At 40.8% G+C, this 25950-nt stretch overlaps 2 protein-coding genes across 3 annotated transcripts; one reads left to right on the plus strand and one right to left on the minus strand.

The window, feature by feature from the left end:
• The first annotated feature begins 338 nt into the window (after positions 1-338).
• On the plus strand, positions 339-6482 carry prpf38b (pre-mRNA processing factor 38B). 2 transcript variants are annotated; one of them, XM_041992437.1, is made up of 7 exons: positions 695-770; positions 1265-1311; positions 1783-1851; positions 2091-2242; positions 2751-2811; positions 4038-4273; positions 5157-6482. In XM_041992437.1, exons 3-7 carry the CDS (start codon positions 1840-1842, stop codon positions 5830-5832), a joined length of 1137 nt encoding a protein of 378 aa, XP_041848371.1. In that variant the 5' UTR covers positions 695-770; positions 1265-1311; positions 1783-1839; the 3' UTR covers positions 5833-6482. The 2 variants fall into 2 exon arrangements, with proteins under 2 accessions (XP_041848370.1, XP_041848371.1); XM_041992436.1 differs by lacking the exon at positions 1265-1311 and having other exon boundaries at positions 339-770.
• A 307-nt stretch (positions 6483-6789) lies between these two features.
• On the minus strand, positions 6790-22346 carry LOC121644412. Its single transcript, XM_041992308.1, has 36 exons — positions 22340-22346; positions 21983-22243; positions 21494-21754; positions 21142-21402; positions 20795-21049; positions 19725-19991; positions 19372-19629; positions 19004-19267; positions 18651-18911; positions 18298-18555; positions 17835-18095; positions 17485-17742; positions 17109-17372; positions 16764-17021; positions 16351-16611; positions 16002-16259; positions 15542-15808; positions 15212-15466; positions 14847-15113; positions 14119-14379; positions 13775-14032; positions 13401-13667; positions 13044-13307; positions 12701-12964; positions 12272-12529; positions 11920-12180; positions 11537-11794; positions 11195-11455; positions 10194-10457; positions 9838-10107; positions 8803-9063; positions 8457-8717; positions 8073-8363; positions 7724-7960; positions 7579-7632; positions 6790-7430 (listed from the first exon to the last, which is right to left on the minus strand). The coding sequence occupies exons 1-36, from the start codon at positions 22344-22346 to the stop codon at positions 7147-7149; spliced, it is 8976 nt and encodes a 2991-aa protein (XP_041848242.1). The 3' UTR covers positions 6790-7146.
• Positions 22347-25950: the final 3604 nt, after the last annotated feature.

Here is a 25950-nt window from a genome sequence, read left to right on the forward strand (position 1 = left end):
TTGCATTTTGTTTTAAGTGTAATATTTTGATGTATTCTCTATTTGTTAATAAAAGTTGGAAGAAAAAGCAAGAAAAATGTTGCACAAAACAACTTCCGTTTTAGGAAAGACCATTTCAATGTAAATATCTACTCTATGACTAGCCAAAAGAGAAAAAATCCCTTTGTTTTTGACTACACAAAGAAAAAAATCAAATTAAATTTGAGTTACTCTTTACTTGTACATATACTGACACAGTTTAATATAATTTAACCCACTGGTTTGTGCTCACGTGCTTTTATTTTTAGGTATGCAGTCCTCGTGTTGACTTTGCAGGCAGCGTTTTCACATATCGCGTTTATACTGCACCACTAACGTTCCAGTTCCGGTACCACCTCGCAGTAGCACTTTAGCTAAAAACGGCGGCGGGAAGTTATTATCAACGTTTTAAATCACGATTCCACAAAAGCGAAGTGGACAAAATTGTTATCTATTCAAATTTAACTGCCTATTATTGATGGCTTTGTAGCTGGAAACGCGCCTACGACTAACAAAAGTTTCGCGCGTGGAATTCAGCTAACATGGCTAACATCGGAAACCAACTACCAACACAGGCCGTTACCAAGCCTACATCGGGGAAACATGGGAACGTACTGCCCCTATGGGGTAACGAAAAGACTATGAACCTAAACCCAATGATTCTCACCAATGTACTGTCTTCGCCGTATTTCAAAGTTCAGCTTTATGAACTAAAGACCTACCATGAAGTTGTGGACGAAATCTATTTCAAGGTAAGGCCAACATTAGCAAGTGCTAACCCGCATGCTAGTTAGATAACCACGTCCAGTCTTCATTGCTTTATTGTCGTAGCAATGTATAGCAGTCGTCCCTTAACAAGTTGAATTAATTAAGTGGTGCTGGGTTTCATTTTAGGACTAGGAAAGTGTTGCTGTGCAAAAATATGTATAACGCGAGATGACAAATCAGTAACTTCTATGTAGCCTTAGTTTTACTACCCAGAGACTAGGCTGTGATAAGTTAGAAGACAATAGCGGTGTTGATTAGCTGTTGGTAGGAGTACAGAATACATTATACTTTAACAGATTATGAAATAAGGGGCTTCTGTGCAAAGGTGTCTAGAAGCCTTATCAGTTTTTATATAGAGGACCAAGGAATCCAGACGGAAACAGCAAAAACAACCGCAGACAGTACAAGAACTAGTTGTTACTAATTGTCTCCAACAGTTTGAATGAATGAATATGCCAATCTGTCTGTATTGTTACAGACAAAACATTTTGAATGTGAATCGGAATAAAAAGAGTTGCGGTTTAGGTAATTTAATTGGCCTGATAGTGATGTGAAAGTTTATCATGCAGATATTTAACCTGTTTTGTTTTTTTGTTGTTTGTTCATTTTTGTCTTATTTTGACAATACATTTGTTGTTAATTTGAGGCTCAAGCTGGAGTTGCCTTTACTCATTTTTTTGTTACTTAGGGCATATTAAACAAATTATGGTTTTGTATGTGAATCTTTTTATGGTTGTATTGCTTGTCCTCAAGTATATATATATATATATATATATATATATATATATATATGTTTGTCAGGACCATATCAAATCCCCCTTTTCATATACTCAGTAGTAGTAAATATTTAGATTGTGCAGTAATTTGGGATTGGGTTTGGGAATAGGTGGATTCTGAGCATTTATTAAGAATCAGAGGTTTTTTCCATTAAAAATAAAATGTTTCTGGTTTTTGTATGGTGAACCTTTTTAATGTTGTTTTTGTGTGTGTATGCAGGTGACTCACGTTGAGCCATGGGAAAAAGGAAGTAGAAAGACTGCAGGCCAGACTGGAATGTGCGGAGGGGTAAGTGAGAAGTACGTGCTTTTTATATTCCCCATATCCCCCCGCCCCTGCAAGTACATTTTTCTTACTCATTTGATATTCCAAAGCAGTCTGTTGACACACGTTATTAGAACTTGGGTTTATTATTAAGATTATATTCTTCTTTGGTACTAGTGGTGAGTAGTCAGTCGTTATGAAAGGTTAGCTGTAAACAATGAGCAGTGATTTATTTTAAAATATGTCGTCTTTATCTTTGGTAGGTGCGTGGAGTTGGGACTGGTGGCATTGTATCCACTGCTTTCTGTCTTCTATACAAACTGTTTACTCTCAAGCTTACTCGCAAACAGCTGATGGGTCTGATCACTCACACAGACTCTCCGTACATCAGAGCACTTGGATTCATGTACATAAGGTATGAATTTTCTCATTGCAGGCAGACATGTGATTCTATGTGGAGTTTTTTTTATATATGTTTTGGAAGACAAAGGTTTTATTCTTGAAATGGTTTTCACATATCTAATACAGTACCAAGATTTTCCAGACACCACCCAGAGGCGCTGTAGATGCATGTCATTAGTGCAAATAAGTTGGGAACATTCTCAATGTATCATAGATAAAGCTAGTTTTCACAGCAGGACATGAGAAATCCTGCCTCCTTTCCATTCTGCTCAGACTCTATTCTGAATTATTTAAAGTGGGAGAGCACTTTTCATAAAGAGAAGAATATGTTTGAATCAGCTGCAAGTTCATGTGTGAAAATGGCTTAAAATGATTACAAGGCAGTAATTAAATTAATCCATCATGGGCATTAATAGGTAATTAATACGGTAATGTTGTATCTCTTTGAAAAAGTCTGTGAGTCATCTATAAAATAAATATTAAACTTGTGCCTTCTGTTTTTGAATGTTTTTGTTTCTCAGATATACTCAGCCTCCAGCAGATTTATTAGATTGGTATGACGGCTTCCTGGATGATGAGGAGGTATGTCACCCCGGGTAATGATTTTGTGTTTCTTTCTTTTTATGAAATACAAAGATAAAACCCCACAATGTAAAACCTGTCTGTCTATCCCCCAACCTTGTGATGCTCATAGCTGATTTTTCACCTTTGCCTTCATTTGGCTTAATTGTCCCCCAACTTTTGTCCTCTGAGCCCGAGTAGCTAGGTTACTTGCTCACTGCTCTGCTGCTGTTTTTTTCCTCAGGGTAAGTACCATATATGACGCTGAGTAAACCTTTCAGTCAATGTACTATTAAGGCATGCCCTTTGTTTAACAGGCTTTTATCAGGACTTGTTGCACAAAACTAAATTTGGGCTGAATGGGAATAGGACTGTTCAAATGGAAACATTATTTACAAAACATCAGAATTTGCATGTATTTATGTTTTATTTTAATGTTTCGGTAAAGCTGTAATCGGGTCCCAGGCTGTGCAACCAGGCCTCCTTTAATGTTCTGTTGCAATATATCTGAATTGATCATTAAAAAAAATCCTACCCCACTGGTTAATTCCCCTGTTTTTTTCTTTAGATGTCCATTGTGCAGCAGGTGAATTGGATATTGTATCTCAGCACTGTTGGTTTGCGTGAGTGCAAAGCAGCTGTTCTCTACCATATAAAAAATTGATCTATTTAAGTGGTGTGCACTTATCCACCTGCTCTGATCTGTGCTTACACTGTGGGTCACTTTTATTCTCCAGATATGTAGATAATGCTTTTGAAGGACTGAAGAAAGAAGCAAAGCAAATGCTTCTCCTGCTTTATCTCTTCAGCTCTAAGATCGCACACTCCCCCTTCCTTTCACTTCTGGTTTAAAAAAACAAAAAAATGAAATCACATAAAATTACATAAAATGTAAAACGTGAAGGAAGAGGTTTGGCTCTTGTAAATGTAATGACTTACTTTGATGGCAATTAAATCTCACGCTGTAAATACAGACTCCAGAAACTGCCAGACAGGTTAGATTAAGTAAGCAATGTGTAATATTTATAGTTTTGTTTCCTCTGTTAACAGTTATCAGAAGTAAAGCCAGGCTTATTTGATATAAGAGATTAAGCTAGATGAACAGAGGTGAAGGTTCAGTACTTGGTCATCACAAATTACTTTTTGATGTAAGGCAAGATTAAAAAAAAACTGATTAAATTTATTCACATCCTAATAATGTGTACTAATTGGGTTTTTCTACATCTTTTCCCACCTTGTGATTCTAGGAACTTGACGTGAAAGCAGGAGGTGGCTGTGTAATGACCATTGGAGAAATGCTGCGCTCCTTCCTGACCAAGCTGGAGTGGTTCTCCACTCTGTTTCCTCGCATCCCCGTTCCTGTGCAAAAGATGATTGACGTGCAAATGAAAGCAAGACCACGCAAGGTTGCTCAAAAGGAGACGCAAGAGGATGAGGCAGCGTTCGCAGAGTCGGGGAGACAAGGGGAACGGCGCCACTCCAGGTAAGGGATTTAAATATGTTCAGCAATACAATTTATTTTACTGCAATATCTGTTCCTAGAACAATGCTCAGAGAGCACATTTTCTGCTACAGTCAGTGCTCTGTTTTGTCATTTTAAAGTGTTTTTGATTTGCATATTAAATTTTATTGGCTTGTTTTGCCCATGCTCCACTCTTTTGTGAGTGTGTTTGTGTATAAAATTGTGTGTTGTCACTGTAGGAGATGAACCTTTTTTGTTCATAAACTTTACTTTGCTGGTAGTTTAAGGATCAAATAAAGTTATGGTTGAGATGGTGTGCACACAGTTTTTGCAGCTACTTTTCACTAAATCCCATAGATGGCAACGTTTACCAGTTTAACAAGAGTGAAACTATACTTCACAGTACCTTTAAAGTACTAATCTTAAGTCAGCATTTTTAGTTCTTAAGAAGCAAATATATCAGTTATACAAAAATCATTTAACGTTTTTAACTTTCGTGCCAGATTTTCTAACAGCTTTTCAGAAAAATACAGAAACAGACATTTATCATCCATGTTAACATGTCAGCTGGAATCTGCAATCAGATTTATTTTAATTGGATCGATTAAACGATGTAAGGATAGCTAGTGTCATGCTGTGCTTTCAGGGACTTGTTTGAACTCAAATTTTGTCTTAATTGTCACGCAGCATTACATTTAGCTCAAACACACTTAAAGATGTCCCCAATCACATTTGAGGGGGATTTGCACAATAAAAAAAGTGGCTTTTTACCTAAAAACAATATATCTAAAAAGTTAGACAGTAATTCAGTTCTTCTAAATCACCTATCATCTTTGAACACAAATAGGCTTTTTTGTTTAACTTTGTACTTCATCTAGTGTTGCTAAAGTTTATTCTTTGTCAGGACACCTAGACGGACACCAAGCCCCAGAAGGTCGCCCAAACGGTCGAGGAGCAGAAGCCACCACCGCGAGAGAGATCGCCACGGCCCCAGCTTTGATCGAGAGCTGGAAAGAGAGCGTGACCGGCAGAGGAAGGAGAGGGACGGCAGGGACCGAGACAGGGAGAGGGGAGACAGAGGGGACAGGGAAAGACGACGTTCCCGTAGCACAGACAGAAACCAAGACAGACGAGAAAGGAAAAGAAGTCGCAGCAGCAGCCGGGACCGTAGGAATGAACGCAGGGAAAAAGAAAGAGATGGAGGAGATGAAAGGAGCAGGAGAAAGGACCGGGATCACCATAAGGATAGAGGCGCTGAGAGGGAAAAGTCCAGGGATAAGAAAAACAGAGCAGAGACGGACGATCGGAGGCATAAAGATGATAGGGACAGACACAGGGAAGACAGGAAGACAAAGAGGTCAAGCCGGAGTCGAAGCAGAGACAGGAGGCATAAAAGCGGAGGAGAGGAGAAGAGCAGGAAGAGAGAGCGCAGCCACAGCAGAGAGAGGGACAGAGAGAGAGACGGAGAACAGCGTTCTCACAAACGCAGTCGTAGCAAAGAGAGGAGCCATCATCAGCGGGAGTCCAGCAATGATCACAGTAAACATAGCGACCGCAGAAGGAGTCAGAGCACTGAGTAAACATCAGCAATATTACTTCTACTCCTGTTTCTCCTCCTTTTCTCTACCCTTGGTCAATCACTTGTACTAAAGAGAAGGACATCTGGGGTTGTGTTTGGCCAATGTAACGTTGCTTTTTGTTTGTTTTCCTGCTGTTCTACTTTCTATTAGAGCATTGTTAGTCCTCACTTGAAATCTGTAAAGTGACAAAAATGGCATTTTAATTTTTTTTTATGGTTCTTGTTTTCGCCCCCAAGAAGATATGGGTTTGTACATAATATCTGGAGCCTGTCTACAAACTATTAATGAGCAGAGTTGAACTCAAAAGCTCAGGTCCACACTGTCAGCATATACCCATATGATTTATAAAGAATAACCATTAGTATTTTCAGCCTGCACAAAAGCAATACACTCTTTATTTTTAAGATTTAGCGGATGTTGCAGTGCATAGTTGAATGGTTTAAGTTCAGATTTCAGCAAAGCTGCGATGCCGCTCAACCAGTGCTGAGCAGTTGTGTCTGATCGTGTGTCGACGGTCTGAGAATGTTTTAATCCTCTGAAGGGCAGCCTGTTAAGGGTCATTTTCACCACACACTTGATCCCTGCTTGTGTTGTGTATGAGTCATTGCTCTGTTGGATTTTGTTTTCTAATAAAACACTTTTACAAAATGCACTGTCTTGTTTAAAAAAAATATATATATAAATATATGAACAACAATTGCTTGAAATATCTCACTGCATGTAAAGTCTACAGGTCATTAACTGACCTTTTTAAGTTGAATTACTAATTACTGACTTAAATTTAGCATCATATTCAAATCTTTTGAAGTTCACGTGTATATATAGATAAAGGCATAAATACATTATATATATATAGAGAGAGAGATGGGTGTGAATGGATGGATTTTTTTTTCTATGAAAACTACAGATGCATTTTAGATATGAAAATATAAGACTGAATCCAAATAACAGCTTTATTAGAATGTGTGAAAATAATTTTCATATTAAATATACATGTAAACTGGCAAAAAGTAAATACTTTGGTCATGTTTGTACACTTCCTGATATATTACTTTAAATTGGGTGGAAGTATAATTTACAAAGGTGAAAAAAGTCAGAGGACCAAAGCCCCACATGAACAATAAGTAACCTCAACCAACAGCAAACAAATAAAAACACATTTCTTTGAAAACATCTACTTGCTACTTCTATCAACCTACAAACATCCACTTATCCCAATGTAACGGTAAACCAGCAGGAAATGCTTCCCAAAGAAATGTTGCCCAGATCTGAAGATTTGTACTCCAAAGTATATCAGGAGAGTTCTTTCCCTATTTACTGTCGAAGCCCTTGGCCTGTTTGCACGCACACAGGTTCAGACTCTGGTCCCATTGCAGCAGTGTAAATGGCCAACACTGAGAGACAGTAGGTTGAATTTGGGCTCAGATCAGAGACAATGATGCTTTCTCCGTACACTGTCAGTTCCTGGTTCTTGATGGAGCTGCCCTGCTTCCTAATCACCATTTTGTAATAGGAGGCGTCCTCCACTGGAGACCACTGAAGGAAGAAAACTGTTGGTGTGGTCTGTGTGACGTCCAGTATTGGAGCAGAGAAGCTTCCTGCACATGAAGAATATATAAAGTATAATGAAAGCTTTGAAATCAAGCATAAAACCACAGCTCCAAGCTCTAAAAAAATAAATTTTGATATATTATCAGTAGAAATAAGTATGAAAGTGATTATTTTTATTGCACTTTGTAAACTTACCACCTACTGTCATTTGTTCACTGAGATCTCTCCTCCTGCGTCTTTGCTTCACCACTAGAAAGAAAAGGTTTAGACTAGTTTAGTAAAAGTACATATTGTCTAATATTTTTCACATACATATAGTACATATAGCATTATTTCCCACCATTTGTGACTAATGTTGATTGACTTTCTCCTGCTGCATTGCTGGCTGTGATCACCGTATTGTTAGCAGCAATGTTGGAAAACGAGCAGGACAGCATGGTTGTGTTGCATAACTTGGCCTTTGGTGCCACACTGTTGTCATATATAAAATATGTGGTTGCAAACACTGAAGCGTTCCATGAAACTGTGGCAAAGGTGCTGTTACCACTGTACGTCACTCCTGATGGTGGGCAAGGGGCTGGGAGAGAATAAAATTGGAATTAGGACTGGTTGCTTATGTTTTCTTAAGTTCTCTACCTTCTTGTCTTGCTTTAAAATAAACATTAAAGAAGTTGCGATGTCTCGTCTACCTGTTGTTCCATTGAGAGGCACAGATTTGTCGCTTGTGCCTGCAGCGTTTCTGCTCTGCAGCGTGGCAGAGTAGGATGAACTGCAGGGGAGAGGAATCTCAAAGTACGTCATGTTTGTCCAGTAGGAGGAGAGCTCGAACAGGGCCTGGCTGTCTCCCAGCAGACTCCCTGTTAACATCAGCAAGTACTCTGTGTGTCCACAGGTGATCTTTGTCCAGCTAAAGTGCATCACCTGAATCTCCTTCTCCATTGGCATCAGCTGTATTTTCACAGCATCTGGAGGACAGGGGGCTAAAGAAGAGAAGAGAAAATTTGTTATGCTAATTTATTACGAAGTAAATGTTGCTAAATTAGAGTTTAATGAGTAAAAAGATTATCTTATACCTCCTCCAATCTGCACAGGAGAACTGAAGGAGCTGTTGCATGTCTCATCTGAGGCCTGGACTGAGAAATTGTAAACTGTTCCACAGTCAAGGCCATCAATGGTACAGGTGGGGTTTGTGCTGTAACAGTAAAGCACATCTCCATTTCCAGCTCGAGCATAGCTGTAATAGTTTCGAGCATTATGACTGGGCACCCATGTTAGAATCGCAGACTGGTTGTGACAGTGGAAATTAACAGAGAGTCCACTTGGCTGGCAAGGACCTGGACAGGAAAGAAATTTAGATGGTAAAACTCTTAAAGTTCATAACTTTATAGATATCATGACCGCCTGTCTGAAAACAAATACCTGTATTCAATGTCACATTTTCACTGGCTTTACTGGAGCAGTTCTCATGACTAGCAATCACAAACACTGTATACTGCTGATCACAAAGAAGCTCTGACACACTGCAGTTAGTGGAGGTGGTGTTACAAGTATGTTCATGTCCATCTGCAGCCACAGCCACAACATGGTAGGTTTCTGCAACAGGAGAAGGAGTCCAGGACACCAAAGCACTGTGTTCCTCACAGGAGGCGTTAACTATCACGCCTCTGGGTGGACAGGGTTCTGCAGAGAACAAAAGGAGATTTAGGCTTGTGCTTTTCAAGGTTTTCCTGTTCCTCAATTGTCTACATCAGCATGTCCTGTTCTGTTGTGGCACCTGTTTGAAGTCTAGTTTAGCACACTTCTAACAAGAATAGGCTACTACAAACAATTCCTTGTTTTAAAGCAATAAGCTGACCAATAAGATCAGATCATTTAAAGAAACAGGAGCAAAAACGTGACATTTAAACAGAAGGTGTGATCTGCTACAGCACTGTACAACAGCTTTGAGAAAAATTTTATTTTTTCATCTAGTAAAATTATTAACATAAAATAATATACTTGTTATAATCAGAACTTTTATGTGTTTGGTACAAGGTATTTTTTTCTATATTATTATGCATGTCATTGTTAATCAATGTTAACCATTCCTCCTGATTATTAACACAATAAAACTTCAGTTTAGCTACTTTGCTCTACAAAACTGGAGCAAAACCTCTAGAAGGCATTATAGACCAGCTGTGGTGCTGAGTCCAGGCTACAAATATTCCTCTTTGTCTCTCACTGAAACTTACACTCATCATAATCATCCCTTTGTGAACAGTTTTAATATGTTTTGTAAAACATTTGGCATTGCATTTGTGTATGAAATACATACTAAGAACAATCCTGCATTGCCTGCTTGGCCATTGTTTTGCTCTGGTGTCATATTTGTCTGATAATGTGAGAAGTGGCATCTATGTCAAAAAACCAAAAAGATGTTTTCAGTGGGTGATGTGCAGCACATAATAAATGTACCCATGCTAATTCTGTAGGGAGGACTTCTCAAATCACTGCACTGGTCTGATGATGCAGCTACGCTGATGGTGTAACGGAGGCCACATTGTGCTCCGGGCAGGTAGCAGCTAGTGCCGGTATTGTTGCATGACAGGAAGGTTTGGTCACTGGCTTCTGCTGTGGCAGTGTACACAGTGCTTCCCTTGCTGCCCTCCATGAGGTCCCACACAACAAAGATGGAGGTATTATGACATTGTGTGAAGGCGGTGATATCAGAGAGCGAGCAGGAGGCTGGGGAGGACAAAGATTCATTTTAGTCTGCAACATGAATAAATATTTTAACACCCAAAAAATGGTTTTCACTAGTACTGACATACCCGTCTGTAAAGCGATGGCGGCACTGGGCTGACTCTCACACTTGTTGTTTTTAGCAGTGACGGTGAAGTTAAAAAGAACACCACAAGCCAGGTCTGGCACCTCACATGTGTTGTTGGTGGATGTGGTGCAGTTGGCTTTATAGTTCTTTCCACCGACAGCCAACACAGTGTAGCTGTTTGCTCCAGCAGCAGGATCCCATGATATCCAGGCCGAATTAGTCACACAATCGAGGTTGCCTCTGATTCCCTGAGGCTGGCAGGGAGCTGGGAAGGAAAACTAGAGTTGAATATGTGACTAGATGGAAGAATTTGTGAAAAGGGAGTTTTGAAAAAAATAAAAAATAAAAAAAAATAAACACAAGAACAAATTTGCTGTGCCAAGGGGAGGTTTACGGACATAAGGCTCCTCTTGATAATCTCATTCATTTATTTATTTACTGTTATTTATTTGCTTTGAATTATGAAACCTATGTAATCTTGCTGGACCTGACCGGAGAGGACAGAAAAAGAAGGAAGACAACAAAATGAAGCAAAATGGAAAGCAGAAAAAAGGAAGAGGAGACAAAAACACAACAAATAGAAGGCAACGACCCTTCAAACCAAGCTATCACCAGACAAAAAAAAGCTACACTTGTACAGAAACACACCAGAAAATTTGCTCTGGCTTTTACAGAAAAACAGAGCTGACAGTAATCAGGAGTTCCTAACCCTAACCCAAGAGTCCAAGAAACAGTATATTGACTCTATTAAGGCTGTGCTCAAAAATATTAAAGTATACAAACAGAATCCCAAATAATAATCAGGAATCCCAAAACATAAAAGGTTTTACATAATTCGCCCTGGAAAGAATCTCATACCTATGTGATTCTTTCTGACAGGACATGACTAATTGTTTATGCTTTCTTGTTTTTCAAAACTAGAAATAATAACAAATGTGACCTCATTTATAGTCGAGTTGCATATATGTTACCAACAATAACATCATGCCCTTTGGTGCTCACCGGACTGCAGACTTGCGGTTTGACTGGAGGTGATGCTACACTGCTGGTTGGAAGCTCTGACTGATACAGAGAAGTTGTGCCCACATGGCAGTGTAGGAACACTGCATGCAGCTGTTTCTGACATGCATACTTCTGAGATGCCACTGTTTGCTTGAATCGTGGCTGTATAGAAGTCTGAGCCATTACTAGGCTGCCAGGTTACTGTGACAATGCTAGAGAGACAATCCTGCATGGCAGAAATTCCCATAGGAGTGCATGGCCCTGCAAAGAAGACATTCAAGTTTATTTAAAACTTTTTTTATTATCTTTTGCCTCTAAAGTTTATATTTGACTGGGACGTACAGGTCTGCACATAGGCGGATGCACTGGAAGTTCCAGGACAGTGCTGGCTTTGGGGTATGATTTTGAGGCTGTAGTTTAGTCCACAAGTTAATTCAGAGAAGTGAGCTATGGTGGTGTTAGTGCTGAGAGTAAATGATTTATTTCCTCCTTCCGCTGATATCACATACAGATTTGTCCCATTGCAGGCATTCCAGCTCAGAGAGACAACTTTCATGTCACAGTTCACAGTGGTTGTCAAATTGTGGGGAATGCAGGGAACTGAAAGGAAGCAAAGATGTTGGATATGATACAACAGAGATTATACAATTCTTGATTTAAAACCAAATCTGTTTTGAACCATTCTGAAATTACTTAAAAATGTCAAAAACATCTTCATAACATACCCATTTGTATGATGGAACTGTTACTGGGGAGGCTAGTGCAGTTGTCAGCCTTTGCTCTCACTACAACACTGTACTCCTCCCCACAGTGCAGGTTGTTCCAGGTGCAGGAGGTGGTGTTGGTGAGACAATGGTGAGTGTGGCCATCATGGCCTGTAGCTATAGCAACATACGACTGAGCACCATCACTGGGCCACCAGCTGACAGAACCCGTGTTGAACTCACACTGCTTATAGGTTGCCAGTTTCCATGGAACACATGGGCCTTTGGAGAGATGATGGTTAGAAAAAGAAAATGCAAGTAAAACAAACACATGAAGTAAAGATAATCTTCATGTTAAATACCAGTAGCATACCAGTTTGAATAAAAGCAGGATTGCTGGGGATGCTGTCACACTCACTGCCCTGTCCTTGTACAGTGATATTATAGTGCTGTCCACATGGTAAAGTCGCTGATAGAAGGGTTTGTGTTGTGTTGAGAGTCTCCATGTATCCGAGGTTCCCTGCGGCTGTTACTAAGTAGTTTACAGCACCTCCTGCTTGGTGCCATGAGATCTGAACCTTCTCACCCTGACAGAATCCCTCAGCAGAAACATTCACAGGCTGGCAAGGCTCTAAAAAAAGGAGGAGAAAGAAAAGAGACAACAGATGAGATGAATACGAGTCCAACTGTAAGAAACAAGGCAAGTAGCATAAAGTAGCTGTGGCTGTCCTGCTGTAGTTAAGTAAACATAAATGGCATGAGAATAACTGCACATCACATACAAAAACACAATTTAAAGTACCTGTTTGAATTAACACAGCTCTACTGGCCTGGCTCCAGCAGCCTTGAATGTATGCTTTAACTGTAAAGTTATAACTTTCTCCACAGTTCAGACTGGGGAATTGACAGGTAGAGCCTGTAGAGTTACACTTCTTCACATCTCCTCCAGACACTTTGATTGCACACGCTGTGTACAGTTCAACCTTAGACTTTCTCTCCCACGAAAGGGTTGCAGTGCTGGAGCCACACTGCAGGTTGACTGCTGTATGCTGGGGAGGGCAAGGTCCTGAAAGAGATGTGGAAAAATCATGTTTAATTTGTGGACTAACTGCTACCATGTGTGGGGATAAACCATGAAAACTCACGTGTTGTAAGGTTGGTGTGTGTCGGTGCTGTGAGGCTGCATTGCTTATTACTGACAGTGAGGCTGAGATTGTAGGTCTCCCCACAGCTTAGACCTGTAACATTACATCTGTTGTGCTGAGTTGTGCAAAGAGTCTGAAGACTTCCGCCGACATCAGCCATTACTGAAACATTTCCTGTGCCATAAATAGAATTCCAGGACACCTCAGCAGCACCATCAGACTGACAGATGATTTCTACCTTTACCTCTGAGGGCAGGCATGGAGCTGAGGATACATCACATGTAACCAAATTAGCATAAATGAGCAAAATTAGCATAAAAACATGATAAAGTCACATATGGTTTTGATATTATGTACCTGATGTGATAGCGATCACAGAGCTGTCTGAGCTGTTGTACTGCTGCCCAAGGGCCTTGACCCAAACACTGTACTCTGTCCCACACTTTAGCTGTGAGACAGTACAGAAGGTATGTGTGTTTGTACTAACGCAGGAGGTGTTGTATCCATTTTGGCTTTCAAAATAGGCGATGTAACCCACAGCAAGGTAACTCTGCTGCCAGGACACAGTTGAATTCAGCTGTTCACATGTCACACTGGCTTGAACATTTGTAGGTGGGCAGGGTTCTGATTAAAAAGGTAAACATTTGGAGACATTTACACATGAATGACAAATTTATAAAGACAAACTTGGACACAGAACCTTTTAGTCATCTATTAAATTTGTAACATACCTGTCATGAGCTGGTAGGGTGCAGAAGTCACAGTGTTGTTGCAGGCCAGGTTTTGGGTCATCACAGTGATGTTATAGATCTGACTGCACTGCAGGCCAGTCAGAGAGCAGCGAGTGTTACTGCTGTTGCAGGTGGCTGTCAGGCCCTGCTCCGTCACAGCCCTGACAGAGTATGAGCTCGCACCTTTTGTCGCATCCCACATCACCTGGGCAGTGCTCGCATTGTAGTGGACAGAGACACTTGCAGGAACACATGGTTCTAAATGGAAAAGAAAAAACTTACATTATATTAACACTGAAAATGGGTGGTGGTATAAGTGTACACCCACATGCATTTAGCTGTACCTGTGGTGAGGTATCCTGTCATTTGAGCAGTGGAGTTGCATGTATCTCCAACAGCCTTCACCGTGACATTGTATTCCTCCCCACACGGCAAGGAGCTCAGCTGGCAGTTAGTGTGGTTGGTGCTGCAGCTGGTGGTGTATCCTGATAAAGCTGTAAGGACAGTGATGTAGAACGTGGCTCCAACACTAGGTTGCCAGGAAATGGTAGCAGAATGGGCCTCACAGTTTATAATGGCCACGATGCTGCTGGGCTGACAAGGCCCTGTAGGATTATAAAGAATTTCCAGGTAAGTATAAATGTAGCAAATGTATTTAAAGGTGTATTATAGTGGGAAAAATGTTTGATAATTAGTAAGTTTAAGTTTGACATAACATTAAGTGGATATGAATCATTCAATATCTAGTCATTTATTTATTTTGCTGTTAACTAGTGACTTTATATAATGTCTCATCCCAAATATTTAGAATAATTGTTACTATTAGTTAGATTTTAAATGGTCTCGTAGAGCAAGTTTGGGGGCTCAAATTATATAATTTTTGCCACATTTAGGCAAACCTGTAAATCTGACCAAAACTCTTTAAAAGTGTATATAATATATTTGCGATTTCTCCATCATGAGGATTCAGTTTTACATAATAAATCAGGTTTTTCTCTATTATTAATTATGTTAAATGCTGCAGTCGCCACTACGTTGTTGTTATAAATAGTCATGAGTTATTTATCTTTACCTGTTGTTAGGGAGACCATGGAGCTGTTTGAGCTGTTGTACTGTTGTCCAAGGGCTTTGACCCAGACACTATACACTGTGCCACACATCAGTCCTAAGACCACACAACCTGTATCTGTGTCTTTGCCAACACACGAGGTGGAGCGGCCACTTTGGTTGTCAAAGTAGGCAACATAACCCACAGCAAGGTTGCTCTGCTGCCAGGACGCAGTCCCAGTATTCTGTTCACATGTCACACTGGCTTTGATATTTGTGGGTGGGCAGGGTTCTGAATAATGAGGAATCACATATGTAAACTTTTATATAAAAAAAAGACAAAAATATGTCATCATTGTTCTTATATTCCCTACTGATCTGGTAACAAACCTGTCATAAGATAGGAGGTTTCAGAGGTCACACTGTTGCAGGCCTGGTTTTGTGCCGTAACACTGACGTTGTACATCTGACTGCACTGGAGGCCATTCAAGAAACAGTTGGTGTTACTGGTGTTACAGGTGACTCTCAGTCCTTGGTTTGTCACTGCCTGAACAGAGTATGAGCTAGCACCTGCTGCTGCGCTCCACAGTGCCCAGCCGTTGCTCACATTATAGAGAGCAGAGATGTTCACAGGAACGCAGGGCGCTGGGGAGAACCAAAGTTAATTAGCTTTGTTTATGTAAAACAACTTCCTTTTATTAGGGCATGGGTTGCACTCACCTGTCGTGAGCATAGCAGGAGAACTAGCAGGACCAGGACAACCGGTGTTGATGGCCTCCACGGCAACAGAGTAATCCTGCCCACAAACCAGGTTGTCAAGGTAACAGGATGTGCCCATGTCACTGCAGGAGGACTTGTGTCCATTGGAGGAGGTTGCCTGGACGATGTAGGCTGTAGCTACAGAAGCAGCAGTGTTACTCCAGCTAACTAAAGCTCTGTGTGCAGTACAGTTCTGTTCAGCTGACACAGTGGCTGGAGGACACGGTGCTAAAAGAGAAGAGGTCCAATTTAGGGGATGGAAAGACAGAATGCTATAAAAGCACTTACAGAGATATCAGAGATCTATTTTTTCAAGTCCAAAATGACTGTGTTTGCACAACTCTCCCTAAAAAATGAAATAAGTCTCTTTCCTAAAGCACTTTCTTTAGGAAATATGTCAAAGTAAACTCTGTTGCTTTACCTGTGAGCTTCTCCTGAGTGCTCATTTCACTCATGCACGCATTAGTATGTGCCATCACAGAAAAATTGTAGAGCTGACCACAGCTCAGGTTTAGGAAGGAACAGCTGCTTTTTGAAGAGTCACAGGTGGCGTTGACACCTAAATCAGAAGTGGCTTTAACAGTGTAGTTCTGAGCTCTACCGATGTCCTGCCACTTTACCGTCATGCTGTTGGTGCTGCAGTTCTGCTCAACAGTGGTGTTCTCAGGTCTACAAGGAGCTGCAAATGTTTGACAAATGTTTTAGTTTAGAATCAGCATCAATTCTTCACTGTACATTATTTTATTGAATGTGGAAGAGTTTCCCCTCACCAGACTGAATCTTGTAGTCAGAGCCAGCGATAATTTCGCAATTAATGGAAGAAGAAGTGACTACGACCTCGTAGACCTTGCCACACCTCAGATCATTGATGGAGCAATAGTGAGATGTTGTGTTACAGGAGGCTCTGTGTCCATCTGTGCTGATGGCCCAGGCGGTGTAGACATCTGAGCCTGAGGTCTGAGTCCAGTTCACTATCATCACATTGGTGTCGCACTCTAACTCAGCCACAACATTACCTGGCAGGCATGGGGCTATGGCAGAGAGTTTGATTAAAATAAATAAACGACTAAATGAAATCTAAAGCAGTACTAAAAGACAACAATACTCTATGGCTTAGTGTTTTGGTTGTAATAGTAAATATACAACAGCATCCTTTGCAGTGAAACTTGTTCTTGTGTCTTACCAGAGTCAAAGTAAATGTCAGTGTGTTTGCTGCTGTTGCAGCTTTCTGTGGAGGCGACCAGTGATGCAGAGTATTGAAGACCACATAAAAGTTTCACAGCACAGAAGGTGTCATTGGAGGAGCAGGATACCACGTGGCCATTCTCTCCTGTCACCTCAACAATGTAGAAAGTTGCTCTACTGCTTTCAACCCAGGAGAAGTTTCCATTGTTTGTCCCACAGTAAACTTGAGCGGTTAAGTTTGTGGGTGGACAAGGAGCTGAAAGTAAAAACAAAATCATATTTTGCCTTACTCTTCTGCAGCAGATTAAGCTCTTGCGACTGTTGCTATAGAAACACATCCTACCTGTAGTCATTTCTATGGGCAGACTGTAGCTGCTGCTGCAATTTCCCTCCTTAGCTGCAATGCTGAAAGCATATCTTTCTCCACAAAGCAGGTTAGACAAAGTGTACGAGGTGCTGGAGGTTGTGTACTCTGAAGCAGGGGATGTGTCGCCTATCCTCATCCATTGTAAAATGTAGGCAGCCCCTGTTACTGGACTCCATGTGAGGGTCAGCATGTTAGTGTCACAGCTGAGATGACCGGTCAAGTTAGCAGGGGGACACAGAGCTGGAGTGATAGAGAAAGTAAAGAAGTTCAGATGTGTTTCACTTTTTTTCAGTATTTAATTGTTAAAACCACCCAAAAGATCCAAACTCTGCTCACTACAGTTTCCTCTCACCTCCTTTCAGCTGAACTGCTGAGCTCGGCTCACTCCAGCACCCCCTGTCCACAGTTACAACTGTGACAGCATAGGTTTCCCCACAGTGGAGATCAGTGAAGTTACATGAGTTTGTGTAGTTTTGGCTACAGGTATGTGTGTGTCCATCATTTGCGGTTGCTGTTGCTATGTACATTTCAGCCCCTGAAACATGAGTCCATGAGACGGTACTGTCCTTACAAGTTGCAGACACAGTGAGGCTGCTGGGCGCACACAAACCTGAGAAGTAGAGAAGAAAAGCATTTAGCACTGTCCCTTTTAAGCTGAGATGTAGGTGGAACTTGAATATTTAACTGCAAGTTTTTCTGCACCTGCTCTAAAGCTGTGAGGTGCGCTTGGGGTTCCCATGCATGTCTGGGAGTACGGCATGGCCGTGACATTGTAGTTTTCACCACAGTGGACATTAGGGACCTCACAGCTGGTAGAGTTGGTGTGACAGTGGTGGGTGTGTCCATCCTGGCCTGTCAGTGTAATGTTGAATCTAGTTGTACTGGGACTTCCCACCCACTTCACCAGGGCTGAGTGATTGGAGCATTTCAGGGTGACATTGACGTTTTCTGGGGCACATGGGACTGAGGAGGGGAAAAAAGGAATAAACATAGATGACATTGTAAAAGCCCACAAATTTTTTTTCCCACAAAAGTTGTAGAGAGATGTGAAAATTATGACTTTATAGCACCTCTTAATGAAAAAAAGAAACATGTTATAACAGGCGTGTGTGAACCATGGAGGGTTATTGTAATTTTAAGAAAGATAAAACATTGTGTTTTTCACCTGTTTGAAGGGATTCGCTGACACTTAGGCTGCTGTTGCATTTCTCTCCTTGAGCTTGGACATTGACATTTAAATCCAAGCCACAGGGAAGATTTTCAAACACACAACTGGTATCTGTTGTGTGGCAGCTGTCTTGAAACCCTTGTCCTGCTACCTGAGCAAGAAAGCTGAGGCGTCCCACAGGGTCTGACCATCTAAGTAAAACTGAGCTGTTGCTGCAGGTATACTGTTTAGATGTGATAGCTGGAGAACAAGGAGCTGAAAACAAGACATAAGATTCAGTATTTGAATTTGCCAGGCTGATGAGGTAAAGTGAAGTAGAGCCACATGCTTGTCATTACAAAGTCACCCACCTGTGGTAATGTTAGTGACTGGTCCAGGTGTGCTGTCACACTGGTTCCCTCGAGCAGTGATTGTGGCCACATAGTTCTTACTACACAGAAGATTTGTCAAGGTGCATGAAGGCGTGACTGTGCTGCATGAAACACTGTGTCCATTTGCAGCTGTTGCATTAACTACATAACCTGTGGCACAAGCCATGGCTGTCCAGGACAGCAGAGAGGAACTGTTGGCACAGATCGGAATGCTGCTTTGGATAGAAGGAGAGCATGGAGCTGATCGGGAAGCAGAAAGAAAGGAGAATGAGTCGTGTTTCAGATAAGTGTTGGTTGTTTGCTCTTTTTGTCCAGTTTTCTTGGGTACCTACCTGTCTTTAGGACTTCTTTGGTTGCTCCAGTGCTGTTACAGGTGGCATCCTCAGCCATTACAGTCAGGTTGTAAACTTTTCCACATTGGAGCTGCTTCAGCTGACAGGAAGTGGTGCTACTCCTGCAGGAAGTGTAATGATAAGAGCCATCCTCCTGTGCCAGCACGGTGTAAGCCACAGCTCCTGCAGCTTTAGCCCATGACACTGTGGCTGTGTCTGCGCCACACTGGAGGATGCTGGTCACATTTACTGGGTCACATGGTCCTGGAGGAATAATCAGATTGAGGTCAGCTTTCAGGTTATGTACTTTAATAAAAGAAAATTAATATAAGATCCATAAAATGCAAAGCAGATCATATGGACATCACCTGTCTTCATAGTGGTTTGAATTGGAGCACTAGTGCAGAGGTTATCCTGGGATGTTGCTGTGATATTGTACTGACTAGCGCATTGAAGGCCAGAAAAGGAGCAAGTGAGATTTGAGGAGGAACAAGTTTTAGAGAAGCCACTGGGGCCTGTCACTGTTGCTGTGTAGGAAGAGGTGCCAGGAGGAGCATCCCAGGAGGCCAGGAGAGAGTTTGTGCCACAGTCTGTCACTGCTGTTAAGTTCTGAAGTGGGCAGGGTGCTAGAGAGAGATTCCACAACATAGCAAATAAAATACATGACAAACAGTTCATGGTAACCATCATACAGTATTTTCACAATAAACTGTCTCCTTACCTGTACGTATAGTCTGTGAGGGGCTATTTGGTCCGCTGCAAGTGCCAGAGGAGGCGTTAACAAAGACATTATAAGTCTGTCCACACTGGAGGCCACTGAGAACACAGCTGGTATTGCCAGTATGGCAGCTTACTGGACTAATATTGCCATCCAGTGGCATTGCAGTAACACTGTAGTTGAGAGGCAGAGCAGAAGAGATCCAGCTGACCATTAAGTTGTTGGTGGCACACAGCAAGTATGTAGTGATGTTCCCTGGAGCGCACGGTACTAACAGAGAAAGAGCATTGTGGAGATGAGTCAAAAAAAGCATTCCCCTGTCAACACATTATTTTTTTCTAAAATAAAGAGTGGTGCACTTTGTCATGGATATATATTGACAATTAATGAGGACTTTTGCTCCTTTTATTTCTTGCTATAATGCCACATTAATGAGTTTTAGAGATGCCAAAATTTTGTTTTTAAGTTTTTTTTCCCATTCTTTGGTACTAATTGTGGAACAATTCATATTAGTATTTGAGTTAAACTACTAAACTCACACTGTTAAAGTTCTGCACTGAAAATGTATGTAAGTTCTTAACTTGTTCTGTGGGCAAAAAACCCTAATTCACGTTAAACAGAAGAGTATTCCTTTCTGAAATGTTGTTGAGTAAAAGTAGGAAAAAGAATGAAAAGAAAAGACTGAAATAAAACCAAAACAACCATGTTAGTAAATGTATTTTAGCTATATTCCACCACTGGTCAGACTCATTGTTTTCTCCTGTTTCTGTATCAAAGAAGAAGCCAGTACCTCGAAACAATGAAGTATTCCTATAATCTAAATTTAATTAATCATTGTGTGTTTTACTATGTTTGTTTTACAGCTACTTTTTGTTGTCTGGGCAAATATTTTTCTTTTGTAAAGAAATCTGCTTTCCAACGATTTTATGATAGAATATAGGGCAAAAAAGGTATAAAAGGCCTGTGTGTAATTTTTAAGGAATATTTTTGGGAATGTTGTGAAAATGTGAGGGCTATGAACACAGATCTAAATTCAGATGCAAGGACAGTTAAAGACCTCTTTTTCTCAGTACCTTGGTCTTGCCTGAGGGGGTCACTGTTGCTAAAGCAGGTGCCATCGGTGGCAGACACCAGAATGTCATACGCTTGGCCACAGACAAGGTTTTTCAGAGTGCAGTTGGAGGTGGAGCTGCTGCAGGTGAGGGTATGATTGTTGCTGGTGGCTTGCACTTCATAGCGCACTGCATTAATACTGGGACTCCAGAGCACCTGAGCTGCTCCGGCGCTGCAGATCACCTGGCTGGTCACATTAGAGGGAGGACATGGCTCTGGAGAGGGTCAGAAACACAGTTCAGTTCAATCTTTTCTACTGTGATCTTCTAAATACTAACATCAGTGGTGTTGATCAGTATTGTTTTACCTGTATTCAGAGAGAAAGGGTTGCTTGGTTGGCCTCTGCAGCTATCATCAGCTCCTGCGACACTGATGTTGTAAACTTCCCCACAGTGCAGCCCAGGAAAGCTGCACAACGTTTTATTGGTTGTACACTCAGCTCTGTGACCTCTGCTGCCCACAGCCACAGCAGTGTAGAATTTGCTATTAATACTGGCAGCCCATGAAACAAGAAGAGGATCAGGAGCACACGTGTGCTGGGCTGTGATGTTAGTGGGAGGACATGGCACTGAGGGAACACACAAAAAATACAAATGCGTGAGGATACATTCAACAAAATTTCACTGCTTTGTCTGCAGCTGTGCTTGTGTGGTTCTTACATGACAGCACCGTGACCTCTGAACTTGGCCGACTGAGGCACGTCCCACTGGCAGAGAAAACAGATAATGTGTAGGCGCTTCCACACAGCAATCCTCCCATGATGCACTTAGTCTCTGTAGAATAACAATATAAAGTTTGGCCCATTCCTCTGGAGATGACGGTGGTGTAGTTATCTGCAGGAACTGAAATGTTCCAGGTGACTATGACTTCACTGGTATTGCAGCTCATCCTGGAACTCACATCCTCAGGACTACATGGCCCTGAAACAAGAAGATAGAAAACAACTTCTGTAATTCATTACTGACTTCGTCTATGAATGTATGATTATTCATTAAACTTTGCTTATCTATCAGTTTTACTGAGTGATTGATTTTTTACTTATTGCTTGTTGCAAGGTCTTTTTCCTGGTTGTGCTTTTAAGAAAATAACTGCACATGAATCGTCCCTTGTGAGTTTAAAGACACCCAGTTTTTCTAAAGCTCTATTACCTGACTCCAGCCTAACAGGTGTTGAGGTGGATGAACAGTTTCCATTGTTGTAGCTGACAGTGACATTGTATTTCTTTGCACAAGGTAGCGGAGAAATTGTACAGTTGTTGACAGTGTTGCTGGTGCAGTTGAGCTGCAATCCGCTTGCATCCTCTATCGTTGCGGTGTAGAGGCCTGATGCCTGGTGGTTCTGCCAGATCACCAGAGCATGTTGGGCATCACAGTCTTTGATTACCTCAATGTCAGTGGGAGGGCAAGGTGCTGTGGAAGAGACAGAGGATTAATTTGAAAAGGGAAATTTGCCAAATGAATAATTAAATTTAAACTAATATTTTCCGCTGCAACACCATCACCTACCGGTCATAAAAACGGTCATCTGACTTTTTGAACTGTTGCATATGAGATCGGAGCCAATAACACTAGCAGTGTAATTCTGTCCACATGTCAAGCCTTCAATCAAACAGCTGGTGCCCAGTGAATTGCAGTTATATGAATTTCCATTAGCATCTGTAACAGTGGCAATGTAGAATATAGCCCCATAGCTTGTCACCCAGGTTATTCTTGCAGAATCTTGGCGGCACTCCTCTGATGCTGAAATGTTGGTGGGTGTGCAGGGCGCTGCAAAGCAAGAAAAAAGCTTTGTGTGACAAAATGTGAGATCTGGCCCAGCAATGTGATGTCACAGGGGTCCCAGTACATACCAGCCTGAGCAGACTGTCCCAGCACAAAGTCAGTGGAGCAGTTGTCATTGGACGCGATGATCTTCACGCTGAGATATTCACCACATGGCACACCTGAAATTGCACAGCTATTGGTTGAGGAGGAGCAATTGTAGATTTTTCCTTGGTTCCCCTGAGCGTTGACCGTGTACAAAAGAGCTCCTGCAGAAGAGTCCCAGGTTGTGATGACCATGTCAGACTGACACGAAGCTGCTGTCTTTATGTTCGTTGGTTCGCAAGGAGCTTCAGAAAGAAAACAATGGCTCTTTGATTACATATAACAGCTTGAAAACAACAGTTGTTTTTTTATGCTTAGTGTGCAAATGGATTCTACTCACAGGTCCAGACAAACTTGGGTTCAGTGACTTTGGTGTTACACTCAATGCTCACTGCATACACTCTGTAGGTGTAGAGCTGACCACACTCAGCGTTAGTAAAGTAACACATGCTGTCTGCCGTCATACACTCAGTCACGGTGCCGGTGTTGTCCGTAGCTGTGGCTACATAGTAAATGGTGTTGTTGGTTGGCTGCCAGCTGAAGATGATCACATTGGAGGAGCAGTCATGTGACGTTTGAGGATAAGCTGGAGCACAAGGAACTGCAGGAGAAATAAATATTAAAGCACAGTCACTGGGGAAGAAAAGGAAGCAAAAATGGTAGCAAAATGTATTTTGACTTTTTTCTTGTTGATATGTATTAAATTCAAGACTTTATTGGAGCAGAAAAGACTTTGTTCTAGGTGTGTATGCATGCTATGGGATCAGTTTCCCTGGTAAGCCTGCTTTACCTTTTACTTTTCAGAGTGATACTGTAGTTGACCTTTGAGATCACCCTGTCTTCAAAAGACTGTATAGATTGACTGGTGTCAGATGACAGTTGTTTCATTCCTAATCAGAGGGTGTGTTATGGAGCTTAGCAAAGGACACCATGGGAGGAACCTAAACAACTTCCCATGGAGAGCATTTATGGTAAGGTGTGTGTGTTTGTGTGAGATGAAAAATGAGATGATATGTGCTATTATATATAAAAAGATGTTGAGCCACAAACAATACGTGCAATAGAAAGGGAAAAACAATCCAACTCAGTACATGAGGCGCTGTGCTCACCTGTCTCAAATAGGGTGGAGGTGTTGGAGGTGCTCTCACAACCATTAGCGATAACTGTGACGTGGACCTGGTACTGTTCACCACATTTGAGCATGGTGATCTGGCAGCTGGTGGAGGATGATGTACAATTTAGGGAGGCACCCGTGCTATCGACAGCTGTGGCTCTGTACAAGTAAGCCCCAAACACTGAATCCCAAGTAACTGTGACCATGTCATTAGAGCAGCTATAGTCGACAGAGATTGATGTTACTCCATTAATAGCTGAGGAGAAAGAAAAGTGTAAAGAGATTATATAGTTATTTAACACAGTTGTTCAGTTTAACACTCAGTAAACAAACTTCATGGCATTATTAACTTGATTTCTCAGTAAGCAAAAATAAACTTCTAAACTACTAAAATAAACATACTAGTGCTAATTGATCAGTCTGCCATCATATATATTAATCAGCTGTTTCAAAGGTCTTATAATTCATTTGAAAAATTTGAATCCAAACATGCAATATTTCACTCTAAAGATTAATTCATCATATAAATCTTTATGCCAATTATGTGGTTTTTAAAAATCCCAGGAAACCTGGACGTGTTCTAAACATTTAGTGAAATACTGTTGAGTACAAAGAGAATTCATCCTCTTCAATTTATATGGTTTCACATGTCAAGACATAATACAAAATCAAAGCAAAAAATGAAATTAAGGTTTATTGTTTATTGTTTTTGTTGGATCCCCGTTAGCTACACCAAAACTGCAGCTATTCTTCCTGGATGTATTAAATTCAACCTCAAAAAAACAATGCATGATAAACACACATCGCGTGCTTGTCTAACAAAATCCAGGCCAAAATGCAGAAGCATTGTGTGGAAAAACTTAGTACACCCTTGCTGCTTCCTAAACATTTTAGAGATTAATTAACAGCCAGGTACTGCTCATCAAATGCACTTAATTAATTGATCAGTAATGTGAGCTCTTCTATAAAAGCAGCTGTTTTGAGGGACTTTTCTAGTTTGGAGAGTTCAGGTGTGTGTTTACATAATGCAAAGAAAGAGACTTAGATTTTTAAAAAGCAATTGTCTATCAATTTAGCATTGGTTATAAGGCAACATTTTGGAGTCCATCATTCTAGTGAGAAAGAGTCGTGTCAGGAGTAGACAGGCCTGTAAGTTTACCCAAATGTCAGACTGTGCAATGAATGATTGGAGAAACATCAAAACAAACTATCAAAAGCCTACTACATGCTTAGTATGTTATTATGTTAAAAATTAAAGGTCCCATATTATACATTTTTTTCAACAATTTCAATGACAGTATCCACTACCAGGGGCAGATCTCACTACAAAGATCTCAGACTCATCTGTTTGAGCACACATTTACTAAAAAGTGGAGCAAACAAGAGAGGAGACAGAATTGTCTCATTCTTGGGCTTCATACACAGGCTATGAGGACACAAATGACTGTTAGAAAACCTTTGGAAAGTGAATTTTGCATAATATGGGAACTTTAAAGTCTAAGAGAACATTGCTGGAAAAGGACTGAACAATCATGGCTTGTGTTTATAAAGAGTTGTCCTCTAAAAGGAACACACCAGCATGACTTAGGTTTGCAAAGCTGCATTTAAACAACTTAAGGAGACATCTTAATGTACAGCACCACATTATTAGAAAAAAACAAATGCAGCACAAAACAGCACTGTAAAGAAGAGTGAGCCAAAAGTCACAATAGTGCAAGAGACTGAAAAATAAATAAAGAAAATGTGGTGGGCCTACAAGCTGTTGAGTCAGAGCATGTATTTAGTTTTTCACACTGCTTCTAAATTTTGGCTTAGTTTTTATAATATAAATAAAAATACACTGTGATCTGTAATGTCATGTGTCTCACTTGAAGCCACATTAATCTAATTTCAGCATCTGGTGATGAGTAGATGATTTTTTATTATTTCCTAAGACAATACACCTTAAAAATAAAACAGGGTTTACCTTCAATTTCACCTTGTTGTAGTTACCAGTTATTTATCAGTTGACTAATAATTGTTTTAAGTTGTAATTTATATATTGTAAACTGTTCAATGATATGATTAATGCATTTTCTGTATGTTTTATGTGCAATTTTCTTAATTCATAGTTTAACATCTAGTAGTCAGATGAATG

Source organism: Melanotaenia boesemani, chromosome 8 (genome assembly GCF_017639745.1).
Source record: "Melanotaenia boesemani isolate fMelBoe1 chromosome 8, fMelBoe1.pri, whole genome shotgun sequence".
In the NCBI taxonomy this organism is placed as follows: Eukaryota; Metazoa; Chordata; class Actinopteri; order Atheriniformes; family Melanotaeniidae; genus Melanotaenia; species Melanotaenia boesemani.

Excerpts from the sequence above, each read along its gene's own strand:
- prpf38b (XM_041992436.1), top strand. The coding sequence starts at position 561 with ATGGCTAACATCGGAAACCAACTACCAACACAGGCCGTTACCAAGCCT. Across the intron at positions 2,243-2,750 it reads CTTGGATTCATGTACATAAG|ATATACTCAGCCTCCAGCAG; the intron begins GTATGAATTTTC and ends TTTGTTTCTCAG. Across the intron at positions 4,274-5,156 it reads GGGGAACGGCGCCACTCCAG|GACACCTAGACGGACACCAA; the intron begins GTAAGGGATTTA and ends ATTCTTTGTCAG.
- LOC121644412 (XM_041992308.1), bottom strand. Across the intron at positions 12,530-12,700 it reads AGCTGTGTTAATTCAAACAG|AGCCTTGCCAGCCTGTGAAT; the intron begins GTACTTTAAATT and ends TCCTTTTTTTAG. Across the intron at positions 9,064-9,837 it reads TCCCTACAGAATTAGCATGG|AACCCTGTCCACCCAGAGGC; the intron begins GTACATTTATTA and ends TGTTCTCTGCAG.